The sequence below is a fragment of the Rhinolophus ferrumequinum genome, chromosome 21, assembly GCF_004115265.2.
Source record: "Rhinolophus ferrumequinum isolate MPI-CBG mRhiFer1 chromosome 21, mRhiFer1_v1.p, whole genome shotgun sequence".
NCBI lineage: Eukaryota > Metazoa > Chordata > Mammalia > Chiroptera > Rhinolophidae > Rhinolophus > Rhinolophus ferrumequinum.
The window spans coordinates 33286307-33305403 of record NC_046304.1 but is presented as its reverse complement, the minus strand read 5'-3'; the positions used below and the strand labels follow the sequence as shown (position 1 = coordinate 33305403).

The window sequence follows — 19097 nt, the reverse complement described above, 5'->3', positions numbered from 1 at the left end:
CCACTGCAGATATGTTTGGGTCATTTCCACATGCTTTATTCCAGCAATCAAAATAATTAAAAACATCTCAAATTATTATACACATACAAAATAGGTACAGAGTCTCTTGCTTCCTCCCACCCCAGGGGGAAAACTGCTTTGTGCTTTGGGAAGTTTGTGCTCTGAAACCCAGGAGAGAGGACGCAGGACAGACTAAGAGAGAGGCAGCTGAGGAGCGGGTTTCAGAGAAGAGAGAGGTCTGGAGAGAGAGGCCTGAGCAGGCCAGAGGCAGCAAAGAGGATGGAGAGAGAGTGGCGCCATCTGGAGCCACGGCACTCTCTCCCCCATGTTAAATAGCACCTTTAGAAAATTCACATGAGTCCCCATCCACAAGAATAAAAAAAAAAAAAAACCAAAGAATTAAAAAGACTTTGAACAAAAAGGAACATTTGCTGGCCTGGGGGAGGGAGGGGGCGTCTCAACTTCTATAGCACCAGTGATCCCCACGCCACCCCACCCCCACCCCATCACAGAGATGTAGCACCTTTGATATAAAATGGGGAGCCCCTTCCACCCTGCCCGCATCCCGCCCCCATGCAGTTGCACCGGTGACACATATAGAGGTAGTCTTTCAGCAACACAATTACACAAGGAACAGAGCAGTCTCTCCCAGCCCACCCTGTTGCACGGGGATTGACATGTTTCCATTCTGTCATGGCCCCTCCTGACTTGCCTCCAAACCCGGCAGGGAGGGGCCAGTGGTCCCCTGGCATGCCCCTCTTAAAAAAAAAACAACGAAAAGGGTATGTTGCAGGGGCCAGAGGATGCCAGGTGGTATAAGTCTTCTTTGGCAGTCTGAGAACCCCAGGTTCCCCAGGGTTTGGGGGTGCTGGGTGAGGGGAGTAGGCTGGGAGTGTGGGGGCCACTTGGGTGTTTTAGCATTGCCTTCGGTTGCTGGGCAGACAATGCATGGTTTCCTGTGTCTTTTGGGGAGACTTAGATTTGGGGAGCAGTAGAGGGGAGGCCCCCAGAAGGCATGGAGAAAGGAGCAGAAAGGGCAGTGTTGGGGTATTATAAGCCCAACGGGCAGAAAAGGACTTACCCCCACATGGGTCTTCAAGCAAGTGGACCAAGCTTCCTTTTTTAAAAAGTTATTTATTTATTCTTTTTTTTGTTTTTGGTAAGGTTGAATGCGATTTTGGTTTTTGGTCATGTTCAGTTGGTCAAAGATAAAAACTAAGTTTGAGAGATGAATGCCAAGGAAAAAAAAGTTTTCCAAAGTCCATGTGAAATTGTCTCCCATTTTTTGGCTTTTTGGGGGGTTCAGTTTGGGTTGTTTGTCTGTTTCCAGGGTCAGGGGCAAGTGGGTTGGGTGGGAGGGAGCCAGGTTGGGGCGGAGGGAGTTTACAGGAAGCAGACAGGGCCAATGTCGATGCCGAATTCCTGGTCTGGGGCGCCAATGTCCAAGGGGGCCACGTCTATGATAGGCAGGCGGGAGGTCTTGGTGGTTTTGTATTCGATCACGGTCTTGCCCCAGGCTCCGGTGTGACTCTGGGGTGAAGGGGACACAACGGGAGAGGGGTGTCACCGCATGAGAGTGATGAGGTGAGGAGGACTGTGGCCTGCCTGGAAAACCAAAGCCCAGAGAGAGGGGGCCCTGCCGGGGACTCACCGTGCAGCCATCGTAGGTGACAGTGTAGGTGAAGCGGCTGTTGCCCTCGGCCCGGAGCTCGATCTCGTTGGAGCCCTGGAGGAGCAGGGATTTCTTGAGGTTGCCCGTCTGCTGGTCCATGTAGGCCACGCTGTTCTTGCAGTGGTAGGTGAGGTTCTGGGCGGCCTCGGTGGACATCAGACGCAGGAAGGTCAGCTGGATGGCCACGTCCGCAGGGTCGGAGCCCTGGCCGCCGTACTCGAACTGCAAGGGACAGGAGAGCAGTGTGAGGGACCTTGCTGGAGCCTCTGGTCCTGACCTCCCTCCCTGGAACCTCTGAGAGCATCCCAGTGAACCCCCATATCCGGAGGTGGCCTCACTTGCCCACAGGCACCCTATGTCTGAGCCAGTGTCAAGGACCCAGGAGCCTGTGTGTGCCAGCCCGGCTCTGTCTGTCGTACCCAGCAGATGACTAGCGCACCCAGAACCTTCCCTCCCGGCCCTCCTGAGCCCTCAGAAAGCCCATCTCATGAGAGTGGCTCCCGGGTCCAGCTCACGCACCTGGAATCCGCCGGTCATGCTCTCGCCGTACCAGACGTGCTTCTTGTCCTTGGGGTTCTTGCTGATGTACCAGTTCTTCTGGGCCACGCTGGGCTGAGTGGGGTACACGCAGGTCTCACCTGTCTCCATGTTGCAGAAGACCTTGATGGCATCCAGGTTGCAGCCTTGGTTGGGGTCAATCCAATATTCTCCTGCGATGGGACAAGGTGAGATGGAGTCAGGGGAGGTCTGGGAGGTGGGGCACACATGGGCATCGGAGTCCTTTGGGGCTCAGCACTGTCATGGCAGAAAGAGGAGGATGGACACACGGGGGGCAGGCCCTTACCACTCTTCCAGTCGGAGTGGCACATCTTGAGGTCACGGCAGGTGCGGGCGGGGTTCTTGCGGCTTCCTTCAGGGCTCCGGATGTTCTCGATCTGCTGGCTCAGGCTCTTGAGGGTGGTGTCCACCTCGAGGTCACGGTCGCGGACCACATTGGCATCGTCAGCCCGGTAGTAGCGGCCGCCATCGTGAGCCTTCTCTTGAGGTGGCTGGGGCAGGAAGCTGAAGTCGAAACCACCGCTGGGAGGACCAGGGGGACCAGGAGGTCCGGGAGGGCCGGGGGGACCCTACAAGGAGAGGGAGGAGAGTGGGGATTACCAGGGTCCGAGCGTTCTCAGGGCTCGAGGACCAAGGGCAGACAGGGTGGGGAGCTACGTACAACAGGACCGGCATCACCAGTGCGACCACGAGGACCAGGGGGGCCGATGGGGCCTGGGAGACCGTTGATTCCATCTTTGCCAGGAGCACCAGCAGAGCCAGGGGGACCCTGCGGGGGGGAAAATGGTTGGAGAAAGCCTGTTAGAAATCACAGGACCACCCCAACTCTGGTGGAGGTGCCCACCGCCCTCCCTCCATGGCCTCATCAGGGCTCGTTCCCAGAGCCAGGCCAGTAAACATTGTGGAGGAATAATCAGACAGGGGGCGGTCAAAGCCTGGGTAGGATTGTTCAGGACTCTTCTTCCTTTCCTTCAACCCCCGCCCCTCGACCCTTCTCCAGAGAGGTAAGGGACACCTGTGTCCCAGGCAAAAGGCCCTGAAGTGAGCCTGGGCTTGGGACCCATGAAGAGGAGATAGATAGAAGGGGGTGACTTACGCGGGGACCAGCAGGACCAGAAGATCCAGAGGGACCTTGTTCACCAGGAGAGCCCTGAAGGACAGATGCAAAGGCAATTCAGGCCCAGTGTGGATCAAACCTGGCCAGCAGCCTGGCTTCCCCCCTCGTTTTTCTGGAAATCTAGTCCCAGGGTGTCCATAGGCTGCGACCCCTCCCACGACCCTTCTTTCTGCGGCCTTCATCCTCCAGAAGTTCCTTGGAAATGTCCATGAATCTTCAGATCCCAGTTCTCACCAGGGAGGAGTGAAGATGACTATCCAGAGGGGGCCACTGACGCAAAGCACCCCTCCCCCCATCACATAGCAGGGCACGGGAAGACACGAGAGAAGACTCAATGGCAGCTGGGGCTGGGGAAGCACTGAGCATACTCACAGGAGGGCCGGGGGGACCCTGGAGACCGGAGAAACCACGGTGGCCCTTAATGCCTCTGTCGCCCTGTTCGCCTGCCTCACCCTTGTCACCACGGGGGCCTTGGGGTCCCTAGAAAAGAGGAGGGGACAGGTTGTTAGGTGGAAGGTCCATTAGCACTGAGGAGAGTAGTCCACATCTGGATAAGGTTCTGAGGACACGAGGGCCAGAGCAGGGCACTTACAGCAGGACCACGAGCGCCAGCGGGGCCGATGGGACCAGCAGGACCAGAAGGACCCTGGGGGAGAGCAGAGACAGTGTTAGGTCCTGGCCAGGGAGGCTCCAGCTGAGCGCTGGCACAGCCTGAGCTGCAGGATGACACCACCCCTCAGCCTCATCCCTCTGTCCTCACATCCTTTCCCACTATGTCCATCTTTCCTAAGACCCAGGTGAAACTCCATGCGAATTCAGGCTTCTTGTGAGCTGGGGCAGGTACCTGGGGACAACCCCACTCCTCAGGGGAGGTGGGGTACTGTTGGGAGAGGGGCCTCAAGGCTGAACTATGGCTCAGCACTTTCAGGGAGGCCAAGGGCCCAGACACCTTGCAAGAACTCCTCTCCTCCCCTCACCTAGGTCCATGTCGCCCAGGTCCATCTGCAGGACCCGAGATACCCCTGGCCTGACTTGAACCAGCAAGCTGGAGCCCAGCTACTTACAGTCTCACCGCGGTCGCCACTCTTGCCAGCGGGGCCGACAGGACCAGGGGCACCAGGAGCACCAGGAGCACCAGGGGGACCAGCAGGGCCAGTCTCACCACGGTCACCCTGGGAGGGGAAGGAGGGAAGTGCGGGTCAACCCCAGTGGAAGCCCAGGTCAGTCTCGGCCAGGCCGAGGCAGGTGACCAGCAAGCAGGGCAGTGGCCCTGGGGTTGCAACCGTCTTACCTTGGGGCCAGGAGAACCATCTCGTCCAGGGGAGCCTTCAGCACCAGGAGATCCCTTCAGAGAGAGGCAGAGAGGTAAGCATCAGCCAGGGGGAGGGAGGCACTGGCAAAGGCCAAAACAGCCACACTGAGGACACTGATATGGGCTGGTGACTGCTTACCTCACGTCCAGACTCTCCAGGGGGGCCAGCCAATCCAGGGGGGCCCATGGGACCAGGGGGGCCACGTTCGCCACTTGATCCAGAAGGACCTTGTTTGCCAGGTTCACCCTGAGGGAGAAGAAAGAGTGAGGCAAGAGATGGGGTGGAAGAGGAAGGGCTGGAGAGCCCACCAGGGCATGTACCACCCCTAGCCTGTGCCCTCCAAGTCCTGAGACAGTTCTTCTCAGCAGCCCCCGCTAGGTGAGGAGGCACTCACAGAGGGGCCAGGAAGACCAGGGAAGCCTCGTTCTCCTCGTTGACCGGGCAGGCCGACCACACCACGTTGTCCAGCAATGCCCTGAGGTCCGGGAGTGCCGGGAGCGCCCTGTGGGAGGCAGATGGCAGTGAGATGCCTTGCAAAAGCCAGGGACCACATCCCTGCCCTGGACTCCTCCAGAACTGGCACTTACAGCAGGTCCATCAGCACCAGGGGATCCTTTCTCGCCAGCGGGGCCAGGGGGACCAGGGGGACCGACTTCACCAGGACGTCCAGCGGGGCCAGTCTCACCACGGGGGCCTTTGCCGCCTTCTTTTCCAACAGGACCAGGAGGGCCAGGGGGTCCAGCATTTCCCTGGACAGGTAGAAGAGGAGCTGTCAGATTCCGTAGTATTCTGGAGCACCACCGAGGAGGCCTCAGTTGGTGACAGCCTGTGCCCCCACCCACTCCCCTCCAGCCGTGGCATCTCCACCATAGATACTCACAGAGGGGCCGGGGGGACCAACTCGGCCAGCAGCACCAGGGAAACCAGTAGCACCCTGGCAGAAGAGGACAAAGAAGTAGTCAGGAGGAGAACAGCCCCTCACCTGGCCCAGCCGCCCCTACCTCTGAATACGGGCCGGGGAGAGTCTCAGCAGAGACACAGAGTGAGATACTCACAGGGGGACCAGCGCTGCCACGAGCACCTTTGGGTCCAGGAGCACCAACGTTACCCTGTAGGAGAGCACAGAGGCGTCAAGGCCGAGCCAGTCCTGGGTCCAGGCCTGTTGGCAGCTCAGGGTCCAGAGGGTAAGATACTCACAATAGGGCCAGGGGGGCCAGCAGGGCCAGCAGGGCCAGCGGGACCAGCATCGCCTTTAGCACCAGCATCACCGGGTTCACCTTTAGCACCAGGTTGGCCATCAGCACCCTGTGGTGAGCGGAGGAGAGGGATATGCCAGCACAGTGAGTCGGGTAGTTCCTCAGGGCTGAACTAGGACAGTAACTCCAGGCAGGAAGATGCTTGAAGGGGAGACAATGCCCTCCTTGCCCCCTTTCCCTAACTCAGGCTGACACCTCTCTCCTCATCTAGTCACTGAAAGTCCCGGGTCCCATTTGGCGATGAAAACTGAAGGGGGTCTTGGTACTCACAGGGGGGCCAGCGAAGCCAGCAGGGCCGGGGGGACCAGGCTCACCACGGTCTCCCTAGAAGAAAAGGAGGCAAATTGGAGAGATGCCCTGACATGGGAAAGGTGGGTGGGGTAGGCTGGAGGGACAGGCGAGGAGAAGGGGTCCTCAGGAGCACTCCCCAGGGCTGGGGGGGGGGGAATGAAGGTGGAGGAGGGACAGAAAGAGGGTGAGGAGACAGTATGGAGGGAAAGAGGGGCCAAGAATGAAGCCTTAACAGGGTCTTGTGTACTTACGGGGGCACCACGAGCTCCAGTGGGACCAGCAGGACCACTAGGACCAGTTTCACCCTGAGAGGGAGGGACAATAGGTTCAGGGTCAGGGCCCACCCTGAATATTCCCGGCAGATGACCCCAGGAAAGCCCCCTCTCCCTTCAGGTCCCCCATCTTCAGGTCGCCACTCAGAATTATAGGACCTGCTTTCCCTGCAGAGCCATGCCCAGGCTTGCTGGAAAAGCTGTGTTAGGGAAGAAGGTGGGGAGGCGGCCACCTCACCTTGTCACCAGGGGCACCAGCGGGGCCAGGAGGACCGATGGGACCAGTCAGACCTCGGACGCCATCTTTGCCAGGAGCACCATCAGCACCTTTGGGACCAGCATCACCCTAAAGACATGGGAAAGTCTGAGACTTCCAGTGTGGAGCAAGGAGGTGACCTCTCGTGTCTTGCTGGTGTCCGGGACCCCTCTGCAGCTCTGCCCTGCCCCCACCCATGCCAAGGAGTAAAGACATTTTAGGGGAAAAGGTGCCTGCCTGCCCGCCTGAGGATTCTCTGGAACATAGGTTAAAAGGCTCTGCTTTGTGTAGAGGGATGAATAAGGGATCCCCCATCAAGGAGGAAGCCCCATCTCTTGTTGCCATGGTAACTCAGGGGGAGAGAAAGACCTGGACCACAGGTATAGGATTCATCAGCAAAGAGGCCAGCGAGGAAGAAGAAACAACTAAGGAAAAGAGGGAAAGATCACAAGGAGGGGACAGAGACACTGAGCGATCCAAAGTAGACAGAGAACGGGAACCACACAGGGCTCAGGGGAGGATGGTTGAACTTACTCTGTCACCCTTAGGGCCTGGAAGACCAGCTGCACCTCGTTCACCAGGCATTCCCTGAAGGCCAGGGGCACCCTGGCTACCAGGAGCTCCAGGAGCACCAGCATCACCCTATGTGACAACCAAGAGGACTGGAGTGAGACCTGGGGTCCCAGCAGTGGATCACAGCCCTGAGCCCCCTCTTAATGTCTTCCAGGCTTGGTTCTGAGGCCAAAGACAAGCGCCAGCTAAGAGGAAAGCCTCACAGCCTAGACCTTCAGGCTGCACCTGGCCCTCGCCCCAGCTTTGTCCTCCCACCCCTCCCCAACATCTAGGTGGCTTTGGTCACAGACAAGTATCCCCTGCCACAGGAGAACCAAGTCCCGGTCCCAGAGCTGTCCTCACCTTAGCACCATCATTGCCAGGGGCACCATTGGCACCACGGGGACCTGCAGGACCGGGGGGACCTTGCACACCACGCTCGCCAGGGAAACCTCGCTCGCCCTAGGAGGGAAGAAATGACAGGGCACATGATGGTGGCTCCAGAGACAAGGCCAAGCAGGGGGCATCTAGATGGGAGCAGCAGAGGTTCTACTTACTCTTGCTCCAGAGGGGCCGGGGGCACCAAGGTCTCCAGGAACACCCTTGAGGGGGAGGGAGGGAGGGACAGACAGTGAGCAAAGACCACCTGGACCCTAGAAAGCACCCCTGTCCTCCTGCTGGGGGCTGGCCTGGGGGTGTGTGTCTGATTAGAGACCAGTGCCTGTGCAGCACTGAACGAGGGTCATCCCTCAACTGTCCACTCCTCCTTGAGACACCTTCCCCTGCAACCCCTCCCCGCCCGCCCCCCCCCCCCACAACTCTAGGTTGAGGGAAAGTCACAGAGTAATCCAGCATCTCTAAAAGGAAGTCATCCAGACTAGCATCCATGCAGCTCTTTCCGGATCATATCATGCACAGGTGCAGCTCTCTGCTGCCCTCTGTGCAGCTCCCTGCATGATGAGAAGTCCTTCCTGGGGTTCCACCATGATCCCTCTAGCTGATGGGTATCTGATTAGCTAGGAAGGCTGGCCTTTCCTCCCTGCATGTACTCCCTGCATTCCTGCCTCTCTGGCTGCTGCTACCTCTTACCTGTTCACCAGGTTTGCCTGCTTCACCAGGAGGACCAGCTGGGCCAGGGAGACCCTGGAGGGGGGAACGGGGAGGGAAGAGGAAGGTATTAGAATCCAGAAGAGATCAAAGGGGAACCCACACCCCTCCCCCAAGCCCCTGACAGCTTGAGGCCTCACCTGGAATCCAGGAGAGCCAGCAGGGCCTTGTTCGCCTCTCTCACCAGCAGGGCCCTGTCAGGTGACAACGTGTTGGTCATGGGGAGGCTCAGGAGAGGGAGGGCACGGGCTGTCTCCCCTTTTCTCCTCCATGTGCCCCTCCTCAGGCCTCCCTATCAAGGGTACTTACAGAAGGGCCGGGGGGTCCCTGAGCTCCAGCTTCTCCGTCTTTGCCAGGAGCACCCTGTGGGGAGAGAGAGCAAAGAACTCAGGACGGTGAGGCAGCCGGAGGAAGAGAGGGCAGGTGGGCAAGGCCAGGGGCTGGGGGCTCCTGGTGCCCTGCTGATGGGCGCAGCTCCCCGCACCCTCTCACGCAGGGTGGCAGACTTGTAAGATACTTACCACAGCACCGGGGGGTCCTGGGACACCTCTTTCTCCAGCTTTGCCGGGCTCTCCCTGAGGGAAAGGGTCAGGGTTGAGGAGACTGAAGTGGGAAACCAGGGCCTCCTGGGTCCCTCCTGTTTACTTCAAGTGGCATTTTTAAAGGGATTTTCTTATCTCCCAGCTTGGGCCCTGTGGAAACGCCTTTGCTGGCTTCTACTGTGGTCCCCTAGTTTCTCCACCCAGAAGTGCCCCTTCAGGATCCTCTCTCCACCCTCTCGCCTTCCTTCTCCCTGTCACATGCCTGCGGTGACCTGAGCTGCAAAGGACTTTCATCTCCTCTGATATCTCCTTTTGAGCCTCAAAGAACCCCTAAGATTTGTGGGTGACTATCCTATAAAAGGCCCATCCTATCCCGGTGTGTGTGTTTGGGGGCAGGGGGGTACCAACAATACTTATTTCCAGGGATAGAGCAGTGGTAGTGGTGCCAGGAGCCGTCTCTCATTTTATAGAGAGGCTGAGGTCCAGAAACGGGCAATGAGTGGCCTGAGGCCACACAGCAAGTCAATAGCAGAGCTGGGCCCAGAACCCAGGACTCTCGCCTCCCAGTGTGTCTGTCTGTCCCTGGCTCTGCAATGCTCCTCACTGAATACTCACAGCAGCACCTTTAGGTCCAGGGAATCCCATCACGCCAGCCTGACCACGGGCACCAGGGGGGCCTGGAGGTCCAGGGCGACCATCTTGACCAGCAGGACCCTGAGGATGGAACGTACAAAAGCAGAGGTGAGAACAGAGGGTGGGCGGTCAGAAGAGCGGGAGGGAGCCCAGGAGCAGCGATACTTACAGTGGGGCCAGTTTTGCCATCAGGACCAGGGCTGCCAGGGCTTCCAGTCAGACCCTAAGGGGAGGCAGAGAGGTGTGGGTGAAGTGGAGGAGAAAGGCGATGGAGGAGAGGGGAGAAGAGTGGAAGCTGGGGTAGGGGACACTCCAGAAGGCAGATCTGTGGTCCTGCTCCAGAGGACCTCATCCCAGACCCCAGATGGGACAGGCAGGCAGGGTCCTGCACCAAGCTGGGCAGAGGGCTGGGGTCTCACCTTGGCACCAGGCAGGCCAGCTTCACCGGGGCGACCAGCTTCACCAGGAGAACCTTTGGGGCCAGCAGGGCCAGGAGATCCACGTTCACCAGCGGGACCCTGGTTGGCAGGGGGAAGTCACAGGAACGATTAGTCTCAAGTCTGAGTGTCTTTACCAGGGGCCAGCATCTTCTTCCTCCCAGGAAGGTTGGGGGCTTTGAGGGGCATTGTTGGAGGTGGGAAGGTCAAAGTGAGGCTGAGGGTAAAGAGAGAGGCCTGCAGCCCCAGCATGGAGCCCTGGGCAGTGGGGTGGCAGAGGGCTGACTACATCTGGAAAAGGGAGGGAACGCGCAGGGAGCAGCAGGCTCAGCCTCCAGCCACGAAGAGAGGTTACCTTGGGACCAGAAACACCATCTGCGCCAGGGAAACCACGGCTACCAGGTCCACCCTGCAGGAGGAGAGGAGGTCAGTGAGCTCAGACATCAGGCCTGGGGCTCGCACTGGGGGTGGAGAAGGGGGCACTTACACGCTCGCCAGGGGGTCCGGGCAGGCCAGCAGGTCCAGGTTCACCTCGAGCTCCTCGCTTTCCTTCTTCCCCAGCAGGGCCAGGGGGTCCTTGAATACCAGTGGGGCCCTGGAGAGGGCAGAGAGGAGGGGACAGCCTGTAGTGAGGGTCTGTCGTGGTGCCAGCTTTAAAGCTGGCTTGAGGCTGGGCCTCCAGCACCAGGAGCTTCCATTCTTCCCAGGATCTCCCTCAAGGGGCTCCCAGGCAGATGGGTTGAGCTGCAGGGGGACTTACAGGCTCTCCTTTGGCACCAGTGTCTCCTTTGTTGCCAGGAGCACCAGGTTCACCCTGCATGAAGGGAGACGAGTATGAGCAGAGTTGAGGGAGCTCAGTTGGCCTTGATCTTCATACTCCCCCGACAAGAACCACACTGGAGCCCGTGCAGAGAGGGGCAGAAGTAACAGAGTGGTACTTACGCTGTTACCCTTGGGACCAGGGGGGCCACTGGGGCCCTGGGGTCCAGAGGGGCCTCGGGCACCAGGGAAGCCAGGAGCACCAGCAATACCAGGAGCACCCTGTAGGAGGCAGAACAGGTTGAGCCCAGGAGTAGGGAGCACAGGGCAGGTGGGATGTGGGCACCAGGGGCAGCTCTGAAGCCTGCAGGACACTTACATTGGCTCCTTTAGCACCAGGTTGTCCATCAGCACCAGGGTTTCCCTGTGGCACAGAAAGAGTCTGGTGAGTGACAGGCAAGGACTCTGAGTTGGGGAGGAGCACAGGGACATGGAGGAGGCAACACTTACAGCAGGGCCAGCAGCACCAGCAGGGCCAGGGGGGCCGGGCTCACCACGCACACCCTGGGGACCTTCAGAGCCTCGGGATCCTTGGGGACCAGCTTCGCCCTGGATTGGAAGAAAGGACATGTCAGGAGTCATCCTAGGAGACCAACTTCACCTTTGGCTATGGGGGTGGGGGTGGGGTGGGTGAAGGGCAGGCACAGGAGACAAAGAATCAGGACTCCAAAATCAGAGAAAGGGTGTGGGGGACAAGAAGTTGGGAAATGGGCTTCTCTCTTGCCACTCTGGCTCTCTCTGGTTTGGGGAGCAAGGACGACTTGGCCTGTGGGAGCTATGCTCAGAGGAGGGCAGGTGTCTCACCTTAGCACCAACAGCACCAGGGAAGCCAGGAGGACCAGCAGGACCAGTGGGACCCTGCAAACGACAGGGAAATGTTGTTACCAAGAAGGAAGGTGGCAGCTGCAAGTCACACCCCGGGACAGAAAAGGTCTTGGGGTTCAGACCAACATGGCATACCCCCAGTGTCACCCCCAAGAGCTGATCGACACTGAGACCCCCTGCCCACTCCTAGGCACTGAAGTACAGGGTTCATACGTACCGGGGGGCCGGCGGCACCAGTGGCACCATCATTTCCACGAGCGCCCTGCAGGAGAGAGGCGAAGCCCCAGTTAGATCCACTGAGCATTGGCCAGTCCTTGTAGCTCCTGGGGAACCCCTTTCAGAGCCCAGGGATCCCCCAAGGGGTCAGGAGTACTTACAGCAGGGCCAGGGGCTCCAGGGCGACCTCTCTCACCAGGCAGACCACGGGGGCCCTGACAGCAAAACCAAGGGATGCCAAGTGAGATGGGAGACACACTTCTTTCCTTCAAGCCCCATCTTGCGCCTACATCCTGCCCCCTCTCTTCCTTCTAGAACTGGACACACTCACCATCTGACCAGGAGCTCCATTTTCACCAGGGCTACCAGGCTCACCCTACAGAGCAGAGAACAGAATTGGAATTCGTTCATGGTGGGATGGGATGGGGGAGACGGAGGACCACGACATTCAGACAGCCTCTTACCTTGGGACCAGCAGGACCAGCATCTCCCTTGGCACCATCCAAACCACTGAAACCCTAAGATAGGAACGAGAGCCAAGGTGAGACCCTGTGGAGAGGTTGGACCACCTTGACACCCACCCAGACCTGAGAAGGAGCCTCAGGAGGTCACCACAGCCATTCCCCTGTCTCTGAGCTAGATGAAACCCCAAGTGGCCCAAATCTCACCCAATCCCTTTATCGGGATTCCTTTCCCAATGGAGGGAAGTTCTTTTGGATGCCTACTCTCTATCCCTTGGGGCTTCTGCAGCTGACACCCACCACGACACACACCAGGATCCTTTGGGGAAGGGGCTGGAATAGTGGGATGACGGGACTTTGGGAACTTAGATGACTCAAAGGGGACTCACTCTGTGTCCTTTCATTCCAGGTAGACCAGCTGTTCCAGGCAATCCTCGAGCACCCTGGTGAGAAAGAAAAAAAGAAAAGAAAAGAAAAGGAAAAAGCAGGGTTATCAGAAGACACGCTATGGACACAACTCCCAAATGGAGCCCGAACACAGCACAGCTGGGGGCCGGTCGTACTATCCTGCTCACCTGAGGTCCAGGAGGCCCACGCTCACCTGGTCGCCCAGGCTTTCCAGCTTCACCCTGAGAGGGAGAGACAAGGCCTTCATGCCACTGGGCTGAAAAAGCGTGGAAGTTCTGAATCTTTTTGGAATTATTGAAAGTCAGGCTTAGGGGCCCAGAATCGTATCTCTGAATTTACAGCATATTTAAATCTACCATGAAACTCTTGTTTGGTGAATTATAATACCTTCCAAAGGAATTTCTGTTTAGTTCTGTCACCAGTATTTTAATCTCACCATGTGGAGAGCAAATCTGAGGTGCCCCAGAGCAGTTAAATTTAAGGAAGTCATTCACCCTGAGGGGTGGGGATGGGAATTGCTTTAAGGTGGCCGAGGTGAGGGGAGGAAGAGTCACTCCTGCTGGGGAGACAGGGAAAATCCCACAAAGGGTGAAGATCATTGTTCGAGGGAGAACTTGCCCTCCTGGGTCTGGGTATCACCTCCAAAGCTGGTGGGGCACTGGGGTGGAGATTATAGGGATTTAGCACATGGACACAGTGGGGATGAGATGGTATCTTCTTACAGCGGCTACTTACATCATCTCCGTTCTTGCCAGGGGGGCCAGGGGGACCACGGGGACCCATGGGACCCTAGAAGAGATAGGAAGAGAGGACGTTAGAATCACCAGGATAAGGAAAAACGAAGGGGAAGGCTGGGATTAGAAGAAGGAAGTAAGGAAGACTCCAGATGGGGATGGAGTGTCCCCATGTATTTGTAGAGGGAGTGTGTATTTGTATAGAGAGTACAAGGGGGACACTTACAGAGGCTCCAGGCTCGCCAGGCTCACCAGCGGGGCCTTGGAAACCTTGGGGACCCTGGAGGACAAGGAGAGAGGGGTGGGTTTAGAAGAGCAGGGACCTGCCAACCTTTCCTTCTCACCAAGAGACCTTGGAACACATTTCCTGCCCTCATCTCAATCCTCCCTCCAGGTATATGATGACATCTTAGATACTCACAGGTGCGCCAGGGGGGCCAGGGAGACCACGAGGACCAGAAGGACCCTACAGAAGAAAAAGAAAGGGAGGTCACAGTGACACTTCTATGGGAAAGGGCAACGTGGGTGTAGTCTTGCTATTTCCTACTGGTTCCTGTTGGGACCACTCAGTTGTCTTGCATCCTTGCAGGACTCTGAGGTCCCAAAGGTCGTCTTGACCTTCTGAGCTATCTCTGCTACCCCCATACGCCATCACTGGCCCATCTTGTCTGGATCCCCGTCGCCTCTTCTTCTGTCCCCCTCTCTGCTCCCCCTGGTGGCTCACCATGGGGCCAGGCACGGAAACGCCTCCAGTTGATTTCTCGTCATAGCCATAAGACATTTGGGGAGCAAAGTTCTAGAAAACAAAACAAGAGAGAGTACATAAGAAAGTGGGGTCAGGAGCTGTCACCAATAATGGGACAAACTGACATCATGTGCCTCCGGATGGGATGCACTCAGCAGGACTACATCACATGTCTGATAGTCCTGCCAAAATGCATCACCCGAATCTAATCATGAAGACACAGCCGACAAACCCAAAATGAGGGACAGTCTACAAAACCACCGGCCTCTCCAAAAAATGTCAGTGTCATGAAAGACAAAGAAAGTCTGAACAATGTTCCAGATGAAAGGAAACTAAAGAGACATGACAATTAAGTGCAGTGTATGATCCTGGATTGGATCCTGAGTCAGGGAAAAAAATGCTATCCAGGACATTACTGGATCATTGGTGAAATTTAAATATGGACTTGTATATTGTATCAATGTTAAATTTCAAAAAGGTAATCACTGTGCAATGGTCATGTAAGAGAACATTCTTGTTCTCAGGAAATACACAGTAAAGTAGTTAGAAGCAAAGGGAAATAATATTAGCAACTTACTCTCAAACAAATGGTTCAGAAAGAAAAATAACGGTAATTCTATGTATACAGAGACCGATAAAAGCAAATGTGACAAACTGTGAAGGGTATATGAGAGTTCTTTGCACTATTCTTGCAACTTTTCTGTAAGTTTTAAATTATTTCAAGATATAAAGTATGCCATCTACCAAAAAAACCAAACCAAAACAAAACAAAACGTGTGGGGGCAAGAAAGGAGCCACACAAGGACTTCCACGAATGTCTGGACTCTCTACTTACTCCTCCGAGGCCAGGGGGTCCGGGAGGTCCGGGAGGTCCGGGGGGTCCGGGAAGTCCAGGCTGTCCGGGGATGCCATCTCGGCCAGGGGGGCCAGAAGGTCCCTGGAGAGGGAGAGAGCAGGCGAGGGTGAGCTTAGGCCAGGAGCCACGCCCACCTCCAGCCCCAGCATCCAAGAGCGCAACGCTTACCCTTGGGCCTCGGGGGCCGGTGTCTCCTTTGGGTCCCTTTGGGGTTGGGAGAGAAGAAACAAAAGAAGCAGGATTAGAGAAGGGAGGACCATGGGGAGTCCCCACGGGAGTGGTGGCAAAAGTCGAAGGCAGAGGATTACCTCGACTCCTGCGGTTTCTTGGTCCGTAGGCGACACTAGGGGGAGAAGAGAGACGCTGGTTAGAGGCAGGGTTTGCTCTGACGCGCAGGCCAGAGCCGAGCGAGAGGCCCCGCCTTCCCCAGCCCCAGCCTCGGCCCCAGCCCTAGGCCTGGTGCCCTACCCTCGCCGTCGGGGCAGACCGGGCAGCACTCGCCGGGGGGCGCTACAGCGCCGGGGCAGTTCTTGGTGTCCTCGCAGATCACGTCATCACACAACACGTTGCCATTGTCGCAGACACAGATCCGGCAGACCTCGGGTTTCCATACTTCTCGGTCATGGTACCTGAGGCCGTTCTGTACGCAGGTGACTGGTGGGACTGACGCAAGAGGGGAAGAGCGGCGCTGTCAGCGACGCCTGAGCCTCCCACCTCGGGGCTCCAGAGACCCCAACCCGCCCGCCCGTCCTCTCTGTCTTAGAGACACATTTAGATTTTCCATTTCCCGCCGCCGCCTCCTCCCCCTTCCTTTCCCCACATCCTTAAAAGTTCATCTGCTCCTCATCAGCGCCAGTGACAACGCCGAGGCTCCTGGCCAGGGCGACTATAACTCTTTCCAGTTCTCAGGAATTTAAACAAAGCTTTAGGCGGGGGTTGTTTCCAACTCCAACCTCAGCCTATTGGTGCTGAGGCCAAGTGAAATAAAAAGCCATTGGGTGGGTGTGTATGGGGGGGTGGGGTGGTGGAGAGGAGAGAGAACAGGAGGGGCCCCATCAAGAGGGCTGCCTTCTGGGGAGTGGTCTGGGTGGCGACAGGAGGAGGTGGGAGGAGAGAGGGGAGGTCCAGCCCTCATTCCGCCCGGTTCCCCGGCAGGTGGGATGGCGTGGGAGGGGCTAGTAGTATGCGGAGGGGCTGATTGGCGTGGGGTCCCGCCCAGAGACTCGAAATGTACCCCCAAAGTTGTATATGCCATGACCTCCAGTGTCCAGACATCTCAAAAGCCCGTTTCCCAAGGCCAATCAGTGCCTCTGGGTCACTCACTCCTTGGCCAAAGAACCAAAAAGTCCATAAACAGTAGTAATACAGTTTAGTTGTTAACCAGTCCCACCGCGCGAGCGTCTACCTAGATGGCCAACAGGTGGCGGAAAGCACTAAGCAATTTCCCTGGACCGGTCACTTCTTTTAGCAGGGGTTACTCCATCCCCACATTTATTTTCCAGGTCTACAGATGGGGGTCCACTTTCGGCAATAACCCCCGTTTTCCTGCTCCAGCTCTTGCGCGGAGAAGGCTGGACAGGGGTGCGCAGTGCTCACTATTGATCAGCAGAGGGCGCAAGGACCCCGCCCTGCCCAGTCCGCGCCAAAGTTTCTCAAGCTCCAACCCGCCCACTCTCCGCGCCCCCTCCCCCTCAACCCAGCACCCCCGCGGCCCCAGCAACACTGTCTAGCCTGCAGAGAGGGCAAACAATCTTTCCTTATGAATCATCCCACAGCCTTCCTGATTGCTTTTACATCTTGGGCTCCAAATTCCCAGCTCGGCGCCCCCAGCCCATCTTCGACGTACTTTCCCCCACCTCGCGCTCAGACCCCCTTTTCCCGGGTGGTACTGCACCATGCGCGCTCAGGACTCCATCCTGTGCTAACCACGTCGCGCTCCATCCTCCCTTCCTACTCCTGGGGGCGTTCACCTCCATCCCCCCACCCAGGGTGCGCGCCCTTCTCTCCCAGGGTGCGGAGGAAGCGCCCTCGTCATCTTCCTTCCATCCCTGAGTCTCCGGAGCATCCCGAGTCTCAGTTGAAGTCGTAGACTCCCGAGACCCAGCGCAGGGTGCGACACAAAGTAGCCCTGGACTCCCCAAAGTTTGGGACTTACTGTCTTCTTCTTGACCCTCCTCTTGGCCGTGCGTCAGGAGGGCGGTGGCCGCTAAGAGGAGCAGGAGCCGGAGGTCCACAAAGCTGAACATGTCTAGACCCTAGACATGTAGACTCTTTGCGGCTGGGGTGGGGGTTAGCGTCCGCTCATGCGTGGCCTCACACTCCGCGTGCCTCCTGCTCCGACCCGGAGGAGAAACTCCCGTCTGCTCCGACCAGAGGCCCGGGCCCCTTTTATACCATCCCGAAGGAGAGCGGGGAGGAACCCGGCCCCTGCGAGAGGGGGAGCCGGTCGCCCGTCCCCCAGCCAATCAGAGCTGCCTGGCCCGGCCCCCAATTTGGGAGTTGGAACAGAGAGGGGGAGGAGGAGGGTAGGGAAGCGAAGGGAATCCACTGTACCTCTCCCCCCTTCGCGGCTCTGCTTCCCCAGCCCCCCAGCCCTCCCTGGGCCAGAGATGCTGCCGCAGGGGTGAGACTAGGTCCTCAATACAGTGTGGGCTAAAGAGTGGGTAGGGGCGCCCTTTCGTCTGTCTTCCAGTGACTCCCCCCAATCTGAAGGAACTGGAATTGGAGAGCTGAGTGGGGAGCCTTCCAAAGGTGGAAGGATTGGGGGGTGATTGGAAGAGGGGCCTCCTGGCCGTGCCTCATTCATCCTCCTGACAGCCTTGGCAAGAGCTATAGGATGGGTATGAAGCGGCCAGCTGGGGACCACTCTAACACAGAAGAACCAGAGAATTCAAAAGCTGTGCATGTTTACAGGTGTCTTCTGGTGTGGCTGCGCTGCGGAGTTTAGGAATGTTTGGGGAGCAGGTTAGGGATGCCTTTACAGACATTAAGAATCAGATACCTGAGGAGGATGCTGGCAAGAGAGCTTTTATTTGGAGGATATCAATTCTTCTGTCACACCTGAGTCTCCAACACGGACTCAAATGCTCTTTCCCAAACCCCAGGCATGATTGAGAGAGCCGGGGTGGGGAGCCTGAGGCACTGGGTGAGAAATTTGACTACGTGGTCTCTCCAGAAGGAGGCTTTGGTGATGAGTGATGAGGCAGCGCAGTGGCGGTGGCAAATGGCTGGGAAGGACCCTTCCACCCCAGCAGAAGTGAATTTGCATGGGGAAGGCCGTGATCACTGATGGCTTAGAAAAGGGTCTTGGGTTAGGGTCTGCGGTGCGTGTCCCGAGGGCCTGGTTAGAGACCCTCCTATCCAACTTAGTCAAACCAGAGAGAACTCAGGTGGAGGGCACTTGACCAGAGAGACGGTGCTCCTTCTAGGAACTGCATAAAGCCCTGTCTCCGGTTGTACCTGGACCCAGGGTTGGGAGCATATGGGAGAATTTAGCTGTCTGGGGGAGACTTGTATTTGGGGGTTTGGGATGGAATTGCAGGGCAGGATGAGTGACCTTGTTTTAAACGATGTTTCTCACTACCCCATCTGTTTCCTGAAAAACCAGGCTATTGCTCTCTGCCTCTGGAACCGGAGAGCATCCTCTGTACTGTTAAAGGATGTGGGGATCCCAAGAACAACAGGCTATGTTTGGGGGAGTTGCCTCTAGAAGCCAGCGTTCTCCCTTTTCCATGTCCCAACCTCCCGTCAGGGCTCTATCCCAATGCCAGGCTATCCGGGTCCTGGTCCTGCCAAAATCTGGGGGACCGAGAGAAGGCAATAGGGGTCCCTTTGCAGTGCCCTGTCAACTCCAGTCTCTCCTGCACAGCTCCCCCGCCCCCATCACTCTAGAGCTGCAAACGTGGAAGCGGGGAGTCCCTCCTTCCCCAAACCATCCAAGATTCCATTGCCTCCCCCCCTCTACACCCTCCCCCAGCTGATTTTGTGCAACGAAGGCAGAGGGGAAAAAAAGACCAAGGGAAGAGAA

The 19097-nt window shown here is 57.4% G+C and overlaps 1 protein-coding gene across 1 annotated transcript; it reads right to left on the bottom strand.

Moving 5' to 3' along the window:
* Positions 1-1114: 1114 nt before the first annotated feature.
* On the bottom strand, positions 1115-17444 carry COL1A1 (collagen type I alpha 1 chain). Its single transcript, XM_033090789.1, has 51 exons — positions 17226-17444; positions 15539-15733; positions 15379-15413; positions 15239-15274; positions 15050-15151; positions 14194-14265; positions 13891-13935; positions 13696-13749; positions 13471-13524; positions 12903-12956; positions 12717-12770; positions 12331-12384; positions 12198-12242; positions 12028-12081; positions 11868-11912; positions 11630-11683; positions 11276-11374; positions 11145-11189; positions 10949-11047; positions 10767-10820; positions 10494-10601; positions 10362-10415; positions 9989-10087; positions 9739-9792; positions 9552-9650; positions 8916-8969; positions 8704-8757; positions 8535-8588; positions 8377-8430; positions 7845-7889; positions 7651-7749; positions 7270-7377; positions 6718-6825; positions 6459-6512; positions 6187-6240; positions 5858-5965; positions 5716-5769; positions 5541-5594; positions 5248-5409; positions 5055-5162; positions 4799-4906; positions 4639-4692; positions 4412-4519; positions 3940-3993; positions 3720-3827; positions 3327-3380; positions 2892-2999; positions 2517-2799; positions 2192-2382; positions 1652-1894; positions 1115-1530 (listed from the first exon to the last, which is right to left on the bottom strand). The coding sequence occupies exons 1-51, from the start codon at positions 17314-17316 to the stop codon at positions 1384-1386; spliced, it is 4383 nt and encodes a 1460-aa protein (XP_032946680.1). The 5' UTR covers positions 17317-17444; the 3' UTR covers positions 1115-1383.
* Between the last annotated feature and the right edge of the window lie 1653 nt (positions 17445-19097).